Here is a 19,376-nt window from a genome sequence, read left to right as displayed (position 1 = left end):
AGGAACTAGTCTTATTCAACATATTCATAAATGATCTGGAAAAGGAGGTAAATAGTGAGTTGGCAAAGGTTGCAGATGATACAAAATTCCTTGAGACAGTTAAGTCCAATGCAGACTGCAAAGGGATCCCACAAAATTGGGAGACTGAGCACCAAAATGACAGATGAAATTCAGTGTAGATAAATGCAAAGCAATGCACACTGGAAAACATAATCCCAACTATACCTACAAAATGATGGGGTTTAAATTAGCTGTTACCACTCAAGAAACAGATCTTGAAGTCATTGTGGATAGTTCTCTGAAAACATCCACTCAATGTACAGCAGCAGTCAAAACAGCTAACAGAATGTTAGGAACCATTAGGAAAGGGATGGATAAGACAAAAATATCATAATGCCTTATATAAATCCATTGGTATGCCCACATCATGAATACTGCATGCAGTTCTCAGACTCATAGACTTTAAGGTCAGAAGGGACCATTGTGATCATCTAGTCTGACCTCCTACACGTTGCAGGTCACAACCTCACCCACCCTCTCCTGTAATAGACCCACAACTTCTGGCTGAGTTACTGAAATCCGCAAATCATGGTTTAAAGACTTCACGTTACAGAGAATCCACCATTTACCCTAATTTAAACCTGCAAGTGGCCCGTGCCCCATGCAGCAGAGGAAGGCAAAAAAAAACCCAGAGTCTCTGCCAATCTGACCTGGGGGAAAATTCCTTCCTGACCCCAAATATGGTGATCAGTTGGACTCTCAGCCTGTGGGCAAGACCCAGGAACCGCCCAGAAACCTGGGAAAGAATTCTTTGTAGTAACTCAGAGCCCTCCCCATCTAGTGTCCCATTGCCGGCCGTTGGGGATTTTTGCTACTGGCAGTCTTGTAGTTCCACTACCTCTCTCACCCCCCCCCCCCCCCCGCCAGCTGCAGTAGCCATGAAAGGTCCAGTCCCTTATCTACAAGGTATACCCTTTAAAATCAGATTCATCACCCCCAAAGCAACAGAGCTCCTCGCCTCTGCCCAGCAGACACCAACGCCCTCAGCTGTTGTGTGTTCCTCATTTTGTATTATTGTCTCCCTGCATTTGCTTTGCTCTAAAAGAAGAGCTAGCTGGATTTTCAGCTTCCAAAGCTGCACTGCTGGAGGAGAGTTTTGCATGGGTCCTTCAGCTATGTACAGTCTGCAAATACAAGAGCCCTTGACAGTGCAAACAATGGACCTGCCTGTGCTTGTCCCTTCTATAATACAGAAAAGAAAACCAAAAACAATCCTCATTTACAGTTGTGCATGGAGCGTTGTCTGGGGAGAAAGAAAAGTCTCTCTCCGTGGCCATGTCTGAACTGTTTGTGTGTGAAAGCTCCAGAGACCAAGTCCCTTCCTAGAAGCAGGTGCACAGCTGAGTACTTCAAGCAGCTGGAGGGAAGAAACTCCCCTGGTAAATAGGGACAGACATGAATAAAAAGTCAGATCAGGGTCCTAAAGACTGCCTATTTCAAGGATGGCGAGAGGGAGGTAAGATTGCGAAACCCTGAGTGACTGACTGCTTTTTGTTTGTTTATTTGTTGAGGGCTTTGATTTAGAGTCTCTGTCTACTCCCAGAGAACGTTCTACTCACGCTTCCTGAAATGGGCTGGCCTTGCTGATCACAAGATTACCAACCTCTGTACTCACTGTATGTTGCACAACTTGCTGTACTGTAAGACGGTGAAATGCAGGCAAAAGACTTTGCTCTCTGCTTTTCCCACTTGAGGAAAGTCCTGTGCCATTTGAATCACACACTTGGTCCAAGATGAAGGTTGAATTTGCTCCTCTCTCTATTCCTTTAGAGAGAAGGCTTCAGACTGCTTCAGTAGTTCATTGGGTCTTCAGTTTCCTGGGACTAGGTAAGATTTATTTTAATGTCTCTCTAGAGAAAAGTGCTATCCAAGCACCTTACAGAGGAAGAAAGAGCCTGCGACCCACATTACAGATGGGGAAACTGAGGCACAGAATTAACATTTCACACCAATACAATGGCAGAGCTGGGAATAGAACCGAAGTCCACCAACTCCTATTGGCTGGCTACTGCCCAATGCTGCCTCCTTAGAGTGTGAGCTGCAGTACATTTGTGCAGAGAGAAGCTGCGGATGTCCCCCCGCCGCCTGCATCTATCCCTTACTAGACTCTAAACATTCTGTAGGTTAGGAAGGCAGGATAGCATATCTCAGAACATGTTTAATAATAATGAAGAGGAGTGGAAAGTGAAGTCCTTTCTTTGGACACAAATGATGCTGCTCTTAATTTGGATACTGTGCCAAGATACGGGTATGTTAGGAAAAGTCTATCTTGCAGCCTGGAACTTGCATTTGCAGCTGCACTCTGCCTTGTTTCTGTTATGACTACCAGGGCCGGTGCAAGGAAGTTTCGCGCCCTAGGCGAAACTTCCACCTTGCGCCCCCCCCCCCAAGCCCTGTGGCAGCTGCCCCCCCCGCCCTGAGACCCCCCCCCACGGCAGCTCCCCTCCTTCTGCCCTGAGGTGTGCCCCCCCACACACCAGCTCCCCCCGCTGGGGAGCCGTGCGGCAGCTCCCCACCCCAGCTCACCTCTGCTCCGCCTCCTCCCTGAGCACGCCGCCCCCGCTCTAATTCTCCTCCCCTCCCAGGCTTGCGGCGCCAAACAGCTGATTGGCGCGCAAGCCTGGGAGGTGGGAGAGGTGGAGCAGCGATGGCGTGCTCAGGGAGGGGACGTAGCGGAGGTGAGCTGGGGTGGAGAGCCCTGTGGCAGCTCCCCCCCCCCCGCCCTGAGGCATCCCCGCGGCAGCTCCCCACCCCGCCGGCCCGGGGAGCAGTGCGGCAGCTCCCCACCCCAGCTCATCTCTGCTCCGCCTCCTCCCTGAGCACGCCGCCCCCGCTCTAATTCTCCTCCCCTCCCAGCCTTGCGGCGCCAAACAGCTGATTGGCGCCGCAAGCCTGGGAGACGGGAGAAGTGGAGCGGCGACCGTGCGCTCGGGGAGGGGGCGTAGGAATGCTGTAAAAAAAAATTGGGGGCACCGCTTTTTGGCGCCCCCAAATCTTGGCGTCCTGGGCAACCGCCTAGTTTGCCTTAATGGTAGCACCGGCCCTGGTCACTACCCAAACAGCATAGTCCCAGCATTTACCTAGAGCTACCTTTCTGTGGCTTTCCCTTATTTAGGGATTTATTTAAAAAAATCCCTGCAAGCTAAGAACAGAGACTTGGTGTAGTCTGAATCTCCGAGCCACTCTGCCCAGTCACCACTCCCCCTTCTTACTCAAGAGCTGGCCGCTGAATGAGTTAACCTTTCACCTCCTTAGGCTTGCCTTTTTGCTTGTCTAATTACACACATGCTCGCTGTTACTCATAAAAACGCAACCCCAATGACCACAACGCCTGGACTCGAGTTAGTCTTAGGAGCGTCTACAAAAATGCATTATGGCCAAAGGATGTAGAAGGTGGTCTGCCTGCACTGAGCAACAGAGTTCTTTGTTTAGATAAACAAAAAAACAACAAAAAAGGCAGTTTCCGGGGAAACCCAGCTTGGGCAAGGAACTCATTAGAAAGTTCAGAAGCCCAGAAAACCTATTATCGTGCAGCTAACAGATTAAATTAAATAATAATGGAAAGGAGTGGGAGAGACTTGCCGTTTTATTGAGGCAGTATTGTCCAATGGACAGAACAGGGGTGTGGGAGTCAGGAGATGTGGGGCCAGATTCTCAGCTGGTGTAAGGTAGTTCTGCTGCTTTATACCAGTTCAAGAACTGGCCCCTAGGTTCAGCCACAAGATCAGGAATAAACTGGACCACTGTTCCACTGGCCAAGCCATTTAGCCTCTCTGTATCTCAGTGACTCTATAGGAAGTGGCTAATTTATTGTGGCAGATGCAATGTAACTGTGCCCTGGATACAGAGAGGCACAGCAGAGGTTCTTTGGGCAGGGAACTGGGGTCTTGCAGGGAATCCAGACCTGCAAGGAAAGCAAAGGCTGAGGTTTTGTTTTGTTGTTAACCCTCTTCTTCACCCAGCGCACAGTCAACTTGTGGAACTCCTTGCCTGAGGAGGTTGTGAAGGCTAGGACTATAACAGGGTTTAAAAGAGAACTAGATAAATTCATGGAGGTTAAGTCCATTAATGGCTATTAGCCAGGATGGGTAAGGAATGGTGTCCCTAGCCTTTGTTTGTCAGAGGGTGGAAATGGATGTCAGGAGAGAGATCACTTGATCATTACTTGTTAGGTTCACTCCCTCTGGGGCACCTGGCATTGGCCACTGTCGGTAGACAGGATACTGGGCTGGATACCTTTGGTCTGACCCAGTATGGCCATTCTTATGTTCTTATGTTCTCTGGCATGGCTAAGTTTGGACTCAATGCTATGTGGCCCATAGCATTGGCCCCTTTATATTATACCAGCCACACCAAAGGCCCCTAAAGCTGCCCTAACTAGACAATTAATCCTTCCCCTTGCCCCTCCAGCTCTGAGGAATGCTTAGGTGGTGCAGAGCTGATATGGCCAGCCCTACACCATCCCAGCACGTGGGGGGTTTCAGTGCATGTCAGAGCGCGGCTGGGCAATTGCTCTAGTCTATTGCCTTGCACCTGCTCTAATTTGCCAAGTGCTGGTTTAATGTCTACTGTAGCCTGGGGAATCCAGGAATGCCAGGGTGGTGTACGATTCCCTTTCCCCCTCCAGGTTCTGCACAGAATACAGCTCCATTGGAGCCAGTGGGTCTAGGTTCTGTTCAGAGAAGTTCCTCTCCCCCATTTGCAACCTTCCTCCAACTGAGCTAAACAGCTCGTTGCTTGTAAAGCACTTGGAGTTCCCTCTGTAAGAGGTGGTATCTTTGAGGGTTTTAACAGCACATTGGTAGCCAAGCTGCACTTTAAGTGCAAGTGGAGTTCTCTAATCAGTGACAGGAACACGTTTTGCTCTTATTTTATGCCAGTGTAAATGAAGAGTGACCCTGCTGAAATCAATAGAGTTATGGTGGTTTAGACCCGACAAATGAACAGAATGAGCCCCCTTGACTTCCAAGGAGTTACTTCTGGATCACACGGTTGTAAGGACAGAGCTGGTCAAAACTCAGAGTTTCAATTCTGTGAGAAATGCTGAAGTTTGTTGTTGTTCCAAATTGAAATTTCCGGGGGGCAAGAGGGCAGGGAATCAAATAGTTGGGGGGGGAAAAAGTTGGTTTGGGGTGAAACAAAAATGTTTTCTTTAGATTTTCACTTCATAACTCATATATATAAATATGCCTGCATATACACACACACATGCACCCATACAAAAACCAAGGTGTTCCAAAAAAGTGTCAGAAGGGAACCTTTCAACATGGCTGAAATGCCGACAGTTTCACACCCTCCCATTCCCCCCAAACAGAACGTTGTTGACATCAGAACTTTCCGCAGGAACATGTCAGTTTTGACAAGCCAACATTTTCCGATGGAAATCTATTCAGCCAGAAATTTTTTGATGAATTCTATACAAGGACATTACCCTGTGAGGTGCTGTGTGCCCCCAGCCAAGAAGGCTTAGTACCACCCAAATTCACAAGATCAGGCTCTAAATGAGCAGAGTTTGGTCCTTGGCTGCTAATCTCTGCCCTAGAAAGGTTCAAGGTTCGGCCCTGAGATAAGGGTTCTCCAAGGTACAGTCAATCTGTGCCAGGCATTTGCACAGACCTTTAGCTGGAGAGCCAGAAATCAGCCATTCAGCTTTACCTCCTCTGGTAGCTGTTGCTATGGTTATGCAAATGAACCAATGCGAGGAGAATGGGGCAGCTGGGAAGTAAGAGGAACCATTCTTTCTCAAGAGGGGTGCTGGATAGCTCAGCACATGAATGGCACAGCCAGATCCCAGGGGCTGGGCCAGCTCTAGGGGCAGAGTCTGCTGCAGTTTCTTCTTCAACAGGCAGACATGATCTGCATCTCCACGAGGCTGAGGTTGGGTCCTGGAAAAAGAGAAAGAGAGAGAGGCGCGCGTGAGAGTGTGTGTGTGATGAACATTGATGTCCTGCTTGCTTCAGAAGCAGAGAAAGCTGGGAGTGGAGCGTGTGAAATATCAGTTTGCACCTCTCCCATCAGAAGCTTACAGCCTCAAGGGCTGCCCTAGCATGTGCCTCATCTGCCTGGAGGTTTGCAGGACTCCAAAATCAGCAGAACCCAGCTCCATTCTCATCTACTCCTCTGCCCCTTTCAGCCTGCTTCTGCTCCACTCCCAGTGCCATGACAGTGGCAGTTCTGCGTCGGGCCACAGGGCATCTGCATCATGCGGATTCCCCAACGTGTCCTGGCACTTGCCCTTTGATGCAAAACTTGGGGGAAGTGGTAAATGATGAAGAGGAAAGGGCACTGATCCAGAGCGATCCGCGTCGCTCGGTAAACTGGCACAAGCAAACGATATTCATTTTAATACAGCTAAATGTAAGTGTATACAAAGACTGTAGGCCATACTTACACAATGGGGGACTCTATCCTGGAAGCAGTGGCTCTGAAAAAGATTTGGGGGCCCTGGTGGATAATCAGCTGAACATGAGCTCCCACTGTGATGCTGTAACCAAAAGAGCTAATGCGATCCTGGGATCCAGAAACAGGGGAATCTTGAGTAGGTGTAGAGAGGCACTGTATTTGTATTTGGCACTGGTGCGACTGCTGCTGGAACACTGTGTCAATTCTGCTGCCCACAATTCAAGAAGGATGTCGACAAATTGGAGAGGGTGTAGGGAAGAATCACGAGATGCTTAAAGAGTTAGAAAATGTGCCGTATAGTGATGGATCTCCTTGAGCCTATCTGTTTTGCTTAACAAAGAGAAGGTTAGGAGGTGACTTGAATACACCCTATAAGTACCTACCAGGAGAACACATATTTCATAATGGGCTCTTCAACCTGGCACCTTAGAAATGCTTACGGTAATTAGCGTGTGATGTGCCATCTGGTGTGTTGGTGCATCACCCCCTACTGGATGGGATTAGAGCTACTAAACGTTGTCTTAGGCCCTAAATTGCTGAGAGATCTTCCTTTAGTTCACGCAGTAGTGCCAGAGAGTCAGCCCCAGCGGATACCAATGTCACTTTCAGAATCTGAAGAGCCTCCATTCACAAGTCACCGTTCTTTCAAGTTAAAGTCTAAATGGACAGATACTAAAATTTCAGGAGCCGCTGGCATCTGGGCAGCTAGTTTTTCTGGGACATGAGCCCTCCTTTGACATTGACATAAGAGTCTCTCACCTTTGTTGCTTTCACTCCTCAAAGAGGTTGTTTAAAGCCATAAAAAGCCATTGTTGATGTTTCAAGAGGTTCCAAAGAAATCAGCTGAATTCTGAGGGAATCCAAGATGGCATCCATGGGGTTCATTGGTTCTGCAGGGCGGCATCTTCTTCCCACTGACTCCCATGGGGCCACCACACTTCTCAGCCAATGACACCATTCATCATGTAAATTCTAGTTTGTTAGGCCCAGATCCTCAAATGTATGTAGGCTCCGAATTTCCATGGGGCCTTAATAACCAGCCTCAAGGGGAAGCCTCAGGCAAACCCTTCTAGTCAATAGCCAGTTGAGGCTGCGATTCCTACATAGTGCATTAATAGCTCTTGTTCTTGCTGTGGAGACAGGGTATTCCTTGATCATTGGGCTTCTATCTGTGCTTCATATAATCCAAATTAGACAACCATTACCTTGCAACTTAAAGTATATTGGGAGCCCCCACTGCCACACTGCCTATAAAATAATCTAGGCTCAACTGTAGGTGCAAAAAGAAAATGCTCAGCAAGATCTAGCCCTGTGTTTATATACACCTCTACCTCGATATAACGCGACCCGATATAACACAAATTCGGATATAATGCGGTAAAGCAGTGCTCCGGGGGGACAGGGCTGCGCACTCCGGTGGATCAAAGCAAGTTCGATATAACACGGTTTCACCTATAACGCGGTAAGATTTGGCTCCTGAGGACAGCGTTATATCGAGGTAGAGGTGTATATCCATGCTATAGCAGACATTTCTATAGCACCTTCTATCTTAAGGCACAACCACCTTGTCCCTCTCCTTGATCATGCAGATAAGCATCAATACCTCCATTAGCCTGAGGGGTTATGGGACTTGCCCAAGGTCGCAGAGTGAGTCAGTAGCAGAGTCAAGACTAGACCCCCAGGGGTGAGATTGTGTTCTATGCCTCTTGGGCTGTGTCTACACTGGAGCTGGAAGGCGTCATGTTCAGCTTGAGAACAGCCCTGCACCAGCACACTAAAAACAGCAGTGTCACCGTGGCAGCAAGAGCAGCGGGATAGGCTAGCTGGCCCAAGCACAGTCCCATCCGAGACCCTGCCTTGGTACATAGGGAAGCCTTATGTGAGCGCATCCACAATCTCTGCACCAGGGCATCCTCCTCTGGCATGGTATGGAGCTTTTATGGCCCCCTTTTGCCACTCCAGCCTTTTTACCAGGCATAGAGGAGCCAGATCAGGGGTGAGGGTCTCCCCCGAGTCTCTGAACTTTTTAATTGCTAGACAATGCTTGCACAGTAAAGGGCCAGATCCCTGGCTACAATGGTGTAACTTTCAATACTAGGTTTTCATTGGAGGCTTTTGTATGGGCAGTAAGCAGCCAACAACTTCATGTGATTAAGTCCAGCAGCTCCATATCCTACAGCCCTCTGCATCTCACTATGGCAGTGGTTTCCCTGTCATGCCCTCCTCCCCCCTTACCATTAATGGAATCTCTACCCCCCCCCCCCCATTACGACACAGTTGGCTCAGCAGAGGAGTTTGGGCTGACAGCAGAGCAGAGGGCAGAATTGGGGATGGGGGAGGAGCTGAGGCTAGAGGTGGAGTTGGCCGGCCAAGGAGCAGAGAGGGAATGAGGGCAGAGCTGGGCTGGGGGCAGAGTGGGACTGGGGGCAGAGCAGGGGGGTGCTCCCTCCCCGCCCCCACAAACATTCCGTCACCTCCCCCCTGGGGGGCGCATCCCACAGTTTGGACACCACTACTATGTGTGCACACCTCAACTGCTAGAAGAGGGCCTCATCCTCCCTGACTGAACTAACCTCGTTATCTCTAGACTGATTCTTGCCTGCATATTTATACCTGCCTCTGGAAATTTCCACTACATTCATCTGAAGAAGTGGGTATTCACCCATGAAAGCTTATGCTCCAATACGTCTGTTAGTCTATAACAGGTTTCAGAGTAGCAGCCGTGTTAGTCTGTATCCGCAAAAATAACAGGAGTACTTGTGGCACCTTAGAGACTAACAAATTTATTAGAGCATAAGCTTTCGTGGGCTACAACCTACAAGTACTCCTGTTATTTTTGTTAGTCTATAAGGTGCCACAGGACTCTTTGTCACATTTTACAGATCCAGACTAACACACCTACCCCTCTGATCCTTTAATATGAGTATCATTCATGGAGTATCACAGCAAAGACAATAAGGGATTGGCTTAGCCTTTTACACTTCCCAGGCCGCCCCACCCCATCCCCCCACTCTTTTGCCCAAGACTCTGCCCCACTGCTCCAAACCTGCCCCCCAGCCTTCACCCTGCCTCCCCCAGTCCAGAACCCTCTCCCCTTGTTCCAGACCCCCCTCCCCCACCGTATGCTGTCACATACTTCTGTACCAGATACAGACTGGCTGCTGAGCTTGCTTATACACACCAGATGTGTTCCTCATAAGATCCGTTCATGCGCTGCCAGGTATGGCTGTTGGCTGAGGGTAGCTTAAATAAGGTGTTTTACACTCAGCACCACCTAGTGGGTGAAAAGTTTAATACAGTTTAGCATTTCATTACTACTCTCCCCCCTTCTTGTCCTCTGGAACACCGCCCCCCATCCACTCCCCTCCCCACTCCTCCTCTGGACCCCCTTCCACTCCCCTCCCCCACTCCTCTCTCCCCTCCTCTCGAACCCCCCTTCCACTCCCCTCCCCCTCCTCTAGAACCCCCCTTCCACTCGTCTCTCCCCCTCCTCTCAAACCCCCCTTCCACTCTCCTCCCCCACTCCTTTCTCCCCTCCTCTCGAACCCCCCTTCCACTCCCCTCCCCCACTTCTCTCTCCCCCTCCTCTCGAACCCCCCTTCCACTCCCCTCTCCCCCTCCTCTCGAACCCCCCTTCCACTCCTCTCTCCCCCTCCTCTCGAACCCCCCTTCCACTCCCCTCCCCCATTCCTCTCTCCCCCTCCTCTCGAACCCCCCTTCCACTCCCCTCCCCCATTCCTCTCTCCCCCTCCTCTCGAACCCCCCTTCCACTCCCCTCTCCCCCTCCTCTCTCCCCCTCCTCTCGAACCCGCCTTCCACTCTCCTCCCCCACTCCTCTCTCCCCCTCTCGAACCCTCCTTCCACTCCCCTCCCCCACTCCTCTCTCCCCCTCCTCTCGAACCCCCCTTCCACTCCCCTCCCCCTCCCCTCTCTCCCCCTCCTCTCGAACCCGCCTTCCACTCTCCTCCCCCACTCCTTTCTCCCCTCCTCTCGAACCCCCCTTCCACTCCCCTCCCCCACTTCTCTCTCCCCCTCCTCTCGAACCCCCCTTCCACTCCCCTCTCCCCCTCCTCTCGAACCCCCCTTCCACTCCCCTCCCCCACTCCTCTCTCCCCCTCCTCTCGAACCCCCCTTCCACTCTCCTCCCCCACTCCTCTCTCCCCCTCTCAAACCCCCCTTCCACTTCCCTCCCCCACTCCTCTCTCCCCCTCCTCTCGAACCCCCCTTCCACTCCCCACCCCACCCCTCCTTTCCTCCCCCTTTGGAACCCCACTTCCACTCCCCTGCCTCCCTCCCCCTCCTCTCAAACCCCCCTTCCACTCCCCTCCCCACCCCTCCCTCCCCCTCTTCTCAAACCCCCTTCCACTCCCCTTGCCACCCCTCCCTCCCCCTCCTCTTGAACCCCCGCTTCCCACTCCCCTCACCATCCCTCCTCTCAAACCCCCCTTCCACTCCCCTCCCTCCCCCTCCTCTCAAACTCCCCCTTCCACTCCCCTCGTCGTCCCTCCCTCCCAGTCTGCAACCCCCCTTTCACTCCCGCCTCCTGCCCCTACACCCCTTAAATTTGCCTCCTGATCCCTGTCACTCTCCCTATGCACCTTTGAGAGCATCTCCCCTGCTCCTCACAGTCCCTGTGTCCCGCCCAACCCCTGATGGTTGGCAGCCATGTGGCCTGTGGGCCTGGCTTCATGTTCAATGTCATTGAAAATAGTGGGAGGTGGAAGTCAGCTTTATTAAGGGCAGCCCCCCTTCCACATGCAGACAGACTAGGGTGGCCAGACAGCAAGTGTGAAAAATTGGGATGGGGATGTGGGGTAATAGGAGCCTATATAAGAAAAAGACCCAAAAATTGGGACTGTCCCTATAAAATCAGGACATCTGGTCACCCTAAGACAGACTGTAGGGGAGCGGCAGCTGTTAGGGACACATGGAATATTCAGAGGCTATTATATCAACTTCATAAACGTACGTATCTCTGTGGGCTAGGGATTGTATTCTAGCTCCATGGGGGAGTTGTAGGAGATTCCTGCATGAACTAAAAGTCACTTAGGGGGCAGAGAAATTAAGGCTGGAGAACCCTCCCTGCCTGGGGGAAATTGCATGGACTGGTTTGACCTTGTTGGCGAAGCCTAGCAAGCAATGACCTAAGCAGTGAGGACATTGAAACCTACCAGGGTCTCCACCTGGCAGACGGGTATTGTCTAGTGAGCATGCACACAAGCGGTTTATTGTTTTTAAGGTATGTTCTTTCTGTAACGCTTTTGTTCTGAATAAGTAGTACCTTGCTTTATGAATGCTGGCTAGTCACTGGTGAACTCTGTCATTGGCCCTACCAGAACTGCAGGTGCTGCCATAAAGTCAGGCCTTCTAATGAGATCACAGTGGATAGCAGCTAAATCCCTAGGACTCTTCAATCCCAGGACTTTGCCCTGCAAAAGGTGATGGCTAGAAGCCTGAGATCTGACTGAGGTGACCTCAAGAAGGCAACAATGGGGGTCAGAGGTGCAACTGCCTTGGAAGCGATGATATTTCTGAGTAAGTTCTTTCACCTCTTGACCCCAGCCAAGCCTGGGTTGCCCATTGACTGCCCTGTTTTTATCTCAGCACAGTGCTGCATAGTTCTCTTCATCGGCCTCTTCTTCACTCGCTTTTGGCTGGTCAGCGTCCTGTATGCAACGTGGTGGCTTCTGGACTGGGACACGCCAAGCAAAGGTGGGCGACGGATTCACTGCATCAGGAACAGCGTCATCTGGAGACACATGAGGAACTATTTCCCCGTCACCGTAAGTGCAACCAAAGGTAGGGTCTAATCCAGTTCCCACTGGAGTCTGTGGGAAGGAACTCCCATTTTGTTCTATGGGCATTGGATCAGGCTCTTACAGCCCTGAAGAGGGGCCAAGGGATCCTAGCACTGGACCGAATAAGTCAGCACTAGATTTTACTGCTTTGTCTTTCACAGCCTGGAGGGAAGGTTGGGCTAGAGATTAGAGCAGAGGGTAAAAGACCTATTGCTTGACCTTGTAACAGTTGTTTAGCCCAGCATTTTCAGATGCTAAATAAATCTGGCTTTAGACGCCTACCTCTTCAGTTTCACTACACCTTGGGAGGTGGGGAAATAGTCTCCCCATTTTCCATCCAGATGTGTTTAGATTCTTGTCCGGCACCCTCTGTGGTATCTGAGCACTTTTAAGGAAGCTGAAGAACCAGTGACGCTAAGCAAAGTTACACAGCAAGTCAGGAGCTGAGATTGGACTTGAACTCAAGAGTTCCTGGCTCCTAGGTCCTGTGCTTAGAGCAATTTACAGATAAGTAGCCGGCTGGAAATTAACTGGCTTTAAGTCGAGACTTTAGCCCGCAGCTTCAGGGCCGGGTGTACATTTTAAATCCTAACTGGCGTTTTGTTTTACTGGTGGCCATATAGCACCCTGAGTGCACGTGGCACACCGTGCATGTGCAGAACCCATTAGAGGGCTGGCTTCAGAGCGCTTGCAGTCTCCAGGCATAAGCTGGTGCAGTACAAAGCAACATATTATGGAGAGTTAGGGATTCTGCTCTGGAGTGAGACCAAACTAGGCTGGAATCTGAGCATCTTTAGGTCAGGCCGCAAGACCTGCCTCTCTGAGAGCTGCTAAACTCCCAATCAGCACTCCCAAGAACCAAAGCCAGAGCCTCCAGAAGTCCACTACTACAGGCCTCACCACGGCAGCCTGTTAGCCTGGGAGGCAGACAGATACTACCGCTAAGTACAATAGAGAAGATTGACACAGCGAGGGTCCTACAGGCGGAACACTTCACACAGATGGGCTGTCAGGAGCTCAGAGAGGGAGGGCCATGGGGCAAACATTAACTGGGAGGGAGTTTTCCATAGATTCCAAGGCCAAAAGGGACCAGTGTGATCATCAAGTTGGATCTCCTGGCCAAAGGACTTCCCTGAATTAGAATTTACCTTCTAGAAAGACATCCAATGTTGAATTTTTTAAAAAGTTGCCAGTGACGGAGAATCTGCCACAACCTTTGGCAAGTTGTTCCAGTGGTTAACAACCTTCACTGTTCACAAACTGCCCCTTATTTCTAGTCGGAGGTTGTCTAGCATCAGCTTCCAGCCACTGGATCTCTTCACACCTTTGTGTGCTAGACTGAAGAGCCCTCTACCGCCAAGTTTTTGTTCTCCCTTTAGGTACAGAATAGGCGTAGTGGGGCTGCCATCCTTCTAAGGCTTCATGGGGGAAGAGAAACTTGATCTCCAGTGTTTTTGAATGAAAGATACCCTGAGTTATTAAAGGAACTGGGGAACCCGGCCTAGGGCAACAATGGTGGAAGTGTGTCCTGCAATACATGAGCCTGTCATGCATGGACCTTGGTCACTGGCATGCAGATACCGCACCCCTGTGACAGCAGTGGTGAGCAGCCCTGCGTTGGGTCTACAAGGAAGATTTCTCTGCAAGAGCATGTATTTAGTGCACTTCTGAAGTGCCAAGGACACGCACACCGCGGCTGCTTCTTCCTGTGAGAGAAGTGAAAGGGAAGTGCAGCACTGCAAGTAATAAGATTAAATCGGTGCAGAGATTAGGGGTGGGCAGAAGACAACCCAGGGTCTCGGTTTGGCCAGAACTCACAGGTGGGTTTTGATTTGGAGCCAGTGGGGGGAAAAGGTGGATGCTTATGTTACACCTGCTTCATTTGGGACATCTGCCGTTAAATAATCCGTGCAGTCCTGGTGTTACAAGATGCAGCCTGTGGCCACCCTCATCTTTTAGGCCTCAACTCAGCAAAGCACTTTAGCACAGGTTTAGAGCACAGTACATACTTTGCTGAGTCAGCGCCTCCTTAAGGAGGTGCAGCCCATGGAGACAACAGGTCCCAGCCAGTACTGCTCATTTTACTCAGAGCGGTCTTAGGATGAGTCTGCAGGCAGCTGATGGCAAATACGTGCAGGTGTTTGGGGGCCTTGCTATTCCTACAGCAACAGAATACAGCTGGCTACCCTACCAAGCTGCCCCTCGTCCGCACTTGCACGTGGGAGCCAGAGAGGCACTTTATGGGTTTGTAGGCACGTTTGGGGTTTTTTTGTGTTTTTAAAATATTCCAGAATGCAGGACACCATCTGGTATTCCAGCATTTTCCAGGGGATGAAGTTCCCCAATTTGCCCCTCCCCCTACTCCACCAACCCAGATGCCCCACTGTTGCTTGGCTAGGAGCCGGTGCTCATTCATGTACATTAGTTAATTAAGCCAGCCAGCTTTGCAGAGTGTTATTTGCCCATGTGTCAGGGTTGAGTAATATTTTGTAGGCAAGTGAAATCTCATTTGTTTTTTCATTACCATCATCATGACAGCAACGAGGGAGGGGGATGGGTTGATTTTGTGCCTGGGCTGCTTCAAAGTGACAATTCTACAAGGCTGTATGAAGCCTTCAGCAGACAATGTAATAGGAAATCTGCAGTTCTTGCCTATCTGTGAAATGGGGATAATGAGGTACAGCGGGACTAACCTGTAGTCATACAGCAAGCCAGAAGTAGATCCAAAAATAAGTTCTTCAAGTCTCAATGTACAGTCGCCTGTTCTAACTACTGGACACTTTCCTGTGAGCTTGTATCATTTTTCCCAACAATTCTTTAACAGACCAGCCTCCACTCCTCGTTAAGTCCTATCAACACTACTAAAGTGGTAAGACAATTACTTATTATTTGCACTTCAGTAGTATCTAGGGGCCCCATTGTGCTAGGCCCGGTATAAACAAGAATAAAAAGACAATCGCTGCTTTGGCGAGCAGCAAGTCTCCTTGAGCCCCATTCCAGCAGAGCCGCATCTGGCTCTAAACACTAGACCAGAGAGTTTTTAAGAGTCCCCATTGCAAAGGGCTACTGGATCTCCCCTGCATCCTGCTGCATTACAGCAGCCATGCTCATCTTTAAGACAACATTTTAAGCCTTTCTGAAATTGCTCTCCTGATGCCCATTGTACGTTACATTTCCCCTGGGTGCAGCGATCAGAATTAACGATGCCTTTGAATCCAAGCGCCCAGTGGCACCGTAGACGTTAGGGATCCCTCTGTGATAGGAAGGAGCAGAGGCTGCAAGAGAGATATTTATGCTGGGGACAAGGAACAGTCAGTGCTGCAGAGGTCTGGACTGGGAAGGATTAATATTGTCAGCAACCATAATGCTTGCGCACGGCTACATAAATGCTGTTGTTAAAACGCTGTACAGACATTAGCTGATTGACTCTCACAAGACCACCGTGCAATAGGCAACTATGCCATCATTAAGTGGGGAAACTGAGGCACGGAGGAGTTGCGTCACTTTACGGTCACATAAGGAGTCAGTATCAGAATTTGATTTAGAATGCAAGAATTCCCAGTAAAGGGCCGTGAAATATTTGCGTCACTTCTGGGCTCGAGGTCCGATGCCTTCGACAAACAGGGACAGAAGGGAGACATGTGTCACTGAAGTCGGAGTCATACCAAAGGTGAGTCTGGGTCAGCACATTCACACAGCTACTAGATTTGTGAGTCCCCTTCCTCCCTCCTGGCAAGCCACCCACCCTCACCAAGGGCCCACTGAAATCAACAAGAGTCTTTCCATTGATTTCAGCAGGCATTTGGTCCGGCCCCCAAGAGCTCCAAGTTCTCTCCCACCATCTAAGAGCAAGTCCCTGGAACAGGGTGGCATGCCTCTTTACAGGCCAGAGGCCTGGAGCTGGCCAGCCCCTTCAGTTAGCCCTTCCTACCACACCCAGGCTGGGGTGTGGTGTTTAATGAGTAGAACCCGCTGGGTCTGGTGGAACTGCTTCTCCTATGAAGAGCAGCAGGGAGCTGCAGAGAGGGGGATTCTCAGGGAGGAACAAGCAGTGTCACTGGCTGCTGGGAGTTTTCAGGGAAGAGGCTCCAGGCAGGGAAGGTCTGGGAGACCCCCCAGCAGGAAGACAGGGAGCAGGGACTTGAGAACTTTTAGTCTGAATGGTTTGTCAGGTTAATAAATCCACCCACAGGGAGGGGTGTTGCTGAAGCTAAGTGTGTGTGTGGCATGTTTTAAAGGGGCTATGAAGAGGGGAAACTGAGGCAGAGCTACCCCCGGCCATGAGGGAGCACTCAGGAGGTGGCCAGCCTGTTCAGTCTCCAAATCTTCCTTTCCCACCCCTACCTTTAGATGGCCCTGGTCCGGTTGTGGGGGAAGGCATTGGCTGGTGATCCCTGTGGGAGGAAGAGGAAAATATCCTGTGGAGTTCACTAAACAGAAAAAACTTAAGTCCTATAGAATTTGTAGATTCATAAATTATAAAGCCAGAAGGGACCCCAGTGATCCTCTGGTCTGCCCGCCTGTCTAACATAGGTCTGAGAACTTCCCTGGGGAAAGCATCCAGAACAGATCTTTCAGAACCACATCCAATCTTGATTTTAAAATTGCCACTGCTAGAGATTCCACACCAGCCCTTGGTAGCCTGTTCCAATGGTCAGTGACATTCACTGCTAAAAACACTGCAGCTTATTTCTAGTCCATGTCTGTCCAGCCATTGGACCATGTTATACCTTTCTCTGCTGATGGAAGAATCCTGTATTATCAAATTTCCATTCCCCACACATAGATACTTACAGACTGCTCAAGTCACCCTTTAACCTTCACTTTGCTGGGCTAATACAGTGAGTTCCTTAAGTCCAAGGCACGTTTTCCAACCCTGTCATCGTTTTTACGGTTCTTCTCTGAGCCCTTTCCAATTTTGCAGTATCCTTCATGAACTGCAGACACCAGAACGGAACATGGCATTCCAGTAGCGGGTCTCATCAGTGCCAGACACAGAACTAACATAACCTCCCTATTCCTACATGAGATTCCCTATGTATACCGCCAAGGATCACATTAGCCCTTTTGGCCACAGCTCATGTTCCCCTGATCATCTACCATAACCCCTTCCTCTCTCCACCCTTCCCTCCCCAAATCTTTTTTTCGGAGTTACTGCTTCTAGGAAGGAGGCCACCCATCCTGTAAGTGTGGTTAGTGTACAGACGGCCCAGAGTTTAACAGGAATTACCAGTGGAGTTGCACAGAAATTACTCTCAATCTTTACAGACAGTAGGACATGCTAACTTGTCTATAAAGTGTCTTTAAGATAGACAACTTATCTTCTCTTCACTATAACACGGCTGCTACCTCAGTTTCCCCTTCAAGGCTGGGAAGGTTAGTGTTCCAGCCAAGCCCAACAATTCCTCTTCCAGAACAAGTAAGAATCCAAGCCCTTTGTAGCTCAGCGCAGGCAGGCTTTGACACTGGACTTGGTCCAGGGCCTTATGGTTGAGAACCACCAGCAGCTCCCATTCTCTCCAGGTCTCTCTGGTTTTCTAGAGCAAGACACCACCCATCTTCCAGAGCCCTTTGACTGTCCACTTAGGCCTCTTCCCAGGCCCCTTGCATAGAGAAATCCAGCAGTAGGTCCCACTCCCTTCAGGTAGGAGATCCCAAAATAAATCTTGTCTCTTCTTTGACTTTAAAAGACAGCTCTTATATATCCCTGCCCCCTTTTTCAAGGATGCATCACTGCCCAGCCTACAACTCCCATAGTCCCTCTGAACTACAACTCCCAGAATGCCTTGGCTCTGAGCTGACTCAGGAACAGGACCAGTGCTTGACCTTGAACCCCTCTTAAAGGGCCAGCTCACTCTCTGACACTATCCTATAGAATCCTACAGCAGAGAGACACAGCTATATTAAATCCTATTACATGGCTTAAAAAAACCTATTAAGTTCTACAAGATTTTTCTGTAAGGCACTGTGCCACAAGTTACCCATCTCTACATGGAGGTAAATGCTTCCCACACTAAGGGCTTGTAGTGATTAAATTAACTAATCTGGAAGATGCTATATAATTCCAAAGCATCATGACTTGCTGTACAGGTCATCAGCTGAATTTGAACTCAAGACCTTCTACACATGCCTCTATCACTTAAGCTAAGGGGCCAACTCCATTAGCTGGTAGCAGTAATAGGCTGTTATCCTCTAGTGAGCCAGCCATGAGTAAACAGTGGGACACACACTGTGCTAAAATGGGTTAGGCTTGCTGCATTTGATTTCTGCTTCACCTGTTGACACACAGTCAACAACCATCAGACAGAAGTAGTTTTGAGGTGCTTTCTATTTCCTCTTGGGCATTGGGGAGGAAGGACCTGTTGTATTTGCACATTCTCCCCCCAAAATATTGCCTTTTATAATGGATTATAAAGTCCAATTTGCTTCTCTTAAATACATGCAGAAACAGCTAATCTGGCTTAATAATACCTCTCCGCGACGCTCCAGACAGTCAGTACGTCTGCTTATTTTTTATTCCATCCCGGGGTCTGATTGACAAAAGGTGGAAGGCTGAGCAGCTGCAGAGAGGTCTAAATCTGCCAGCAGGAAAGAGATGCTGCTGCGTATGAGCAGAAGAAGGAGCCTGGCAGCTAAGTTTTACCGCAGCGCAGCATTTCAGCACCAATGCCAGGAAGTGACGGAGGAGGAGAAGGACCTCGGAGTCCTGGTTGATCGCAGGATGACTATGAGTCGGCAATGTGACGTGGCTGTGAAAAAAGCGAATGCGATCTTGGGATGCGTTAGGCGAGGTATTTCTAGTAGGGACAAGGAGGTGCTGCTTCCGTTATACAAGGCGCTGGTGAGACCTCATTTGGAGTACTGTGTGCAGTTCTGTTCTCCTATGTTTAAAAAGGACGAACTCAAACTGGAACGGGTACAGAGAAGGGCCACTAGGATGATCCGAGGAATGGAAAACCTTTCCTATGAAAGGAGACTCGAGGAGCTCGGTTTGTTTAGCCTAACCAAAAGAAGGCTGAGGGGGGATATGATTGCTCTCTTTAAATATATCAGAGGGATAAATACCAGGGAGGGAGAGGAATTATTTCAGCTCAGTACTAATGTGGACACGAGAAC

General features: G+C 49.8%; 1 protein-coding gene across 1 annotated transcript in view; it reads left to right on the top strand.

Annotated features, from left to right (window-relative positions):
- The first annotated feature begins 1,793 nt into the window (after positions 1-1,793).
- MOGAT2 (monoacylglycerol O-acyltransferase 2) overlaps positions 1,794-19,376 on the top strand; it is a 44,539-nt gene continuing 26,956 nt past the window's right edge. Inside the window, exons 1-2 of the mRNA XM_065414994.1 lie at positions 1,794-1,887; positions 12,067-12,245. Of these exons, the coding sequence (XP_065271066.1) occupies positions 1,794-1,887; positions 12,067-12,245 (273 nt within the window). The remainder of the gene's footprint in view (positions 1,888-12,066; positions 12,246-19,376) is intronic.

This window comes from Emys orbicularis, chromosome 1, assembly GCF_028017835.1.
Source record: "Emys orbicularis isolate rEmyOrb1 chromosome 1, rEmyOrb1.hap1, whole genome shotgun sequence".
NCBI lineage: Eukaryota > Metazoa > Chordata > Testudines > Emydidae > Emys > Emys orbicularis.
Note: the sequence above shows the minus strand (reverse complement) of the source record. Positions and strands in the feature narration are given on the sequence as shown.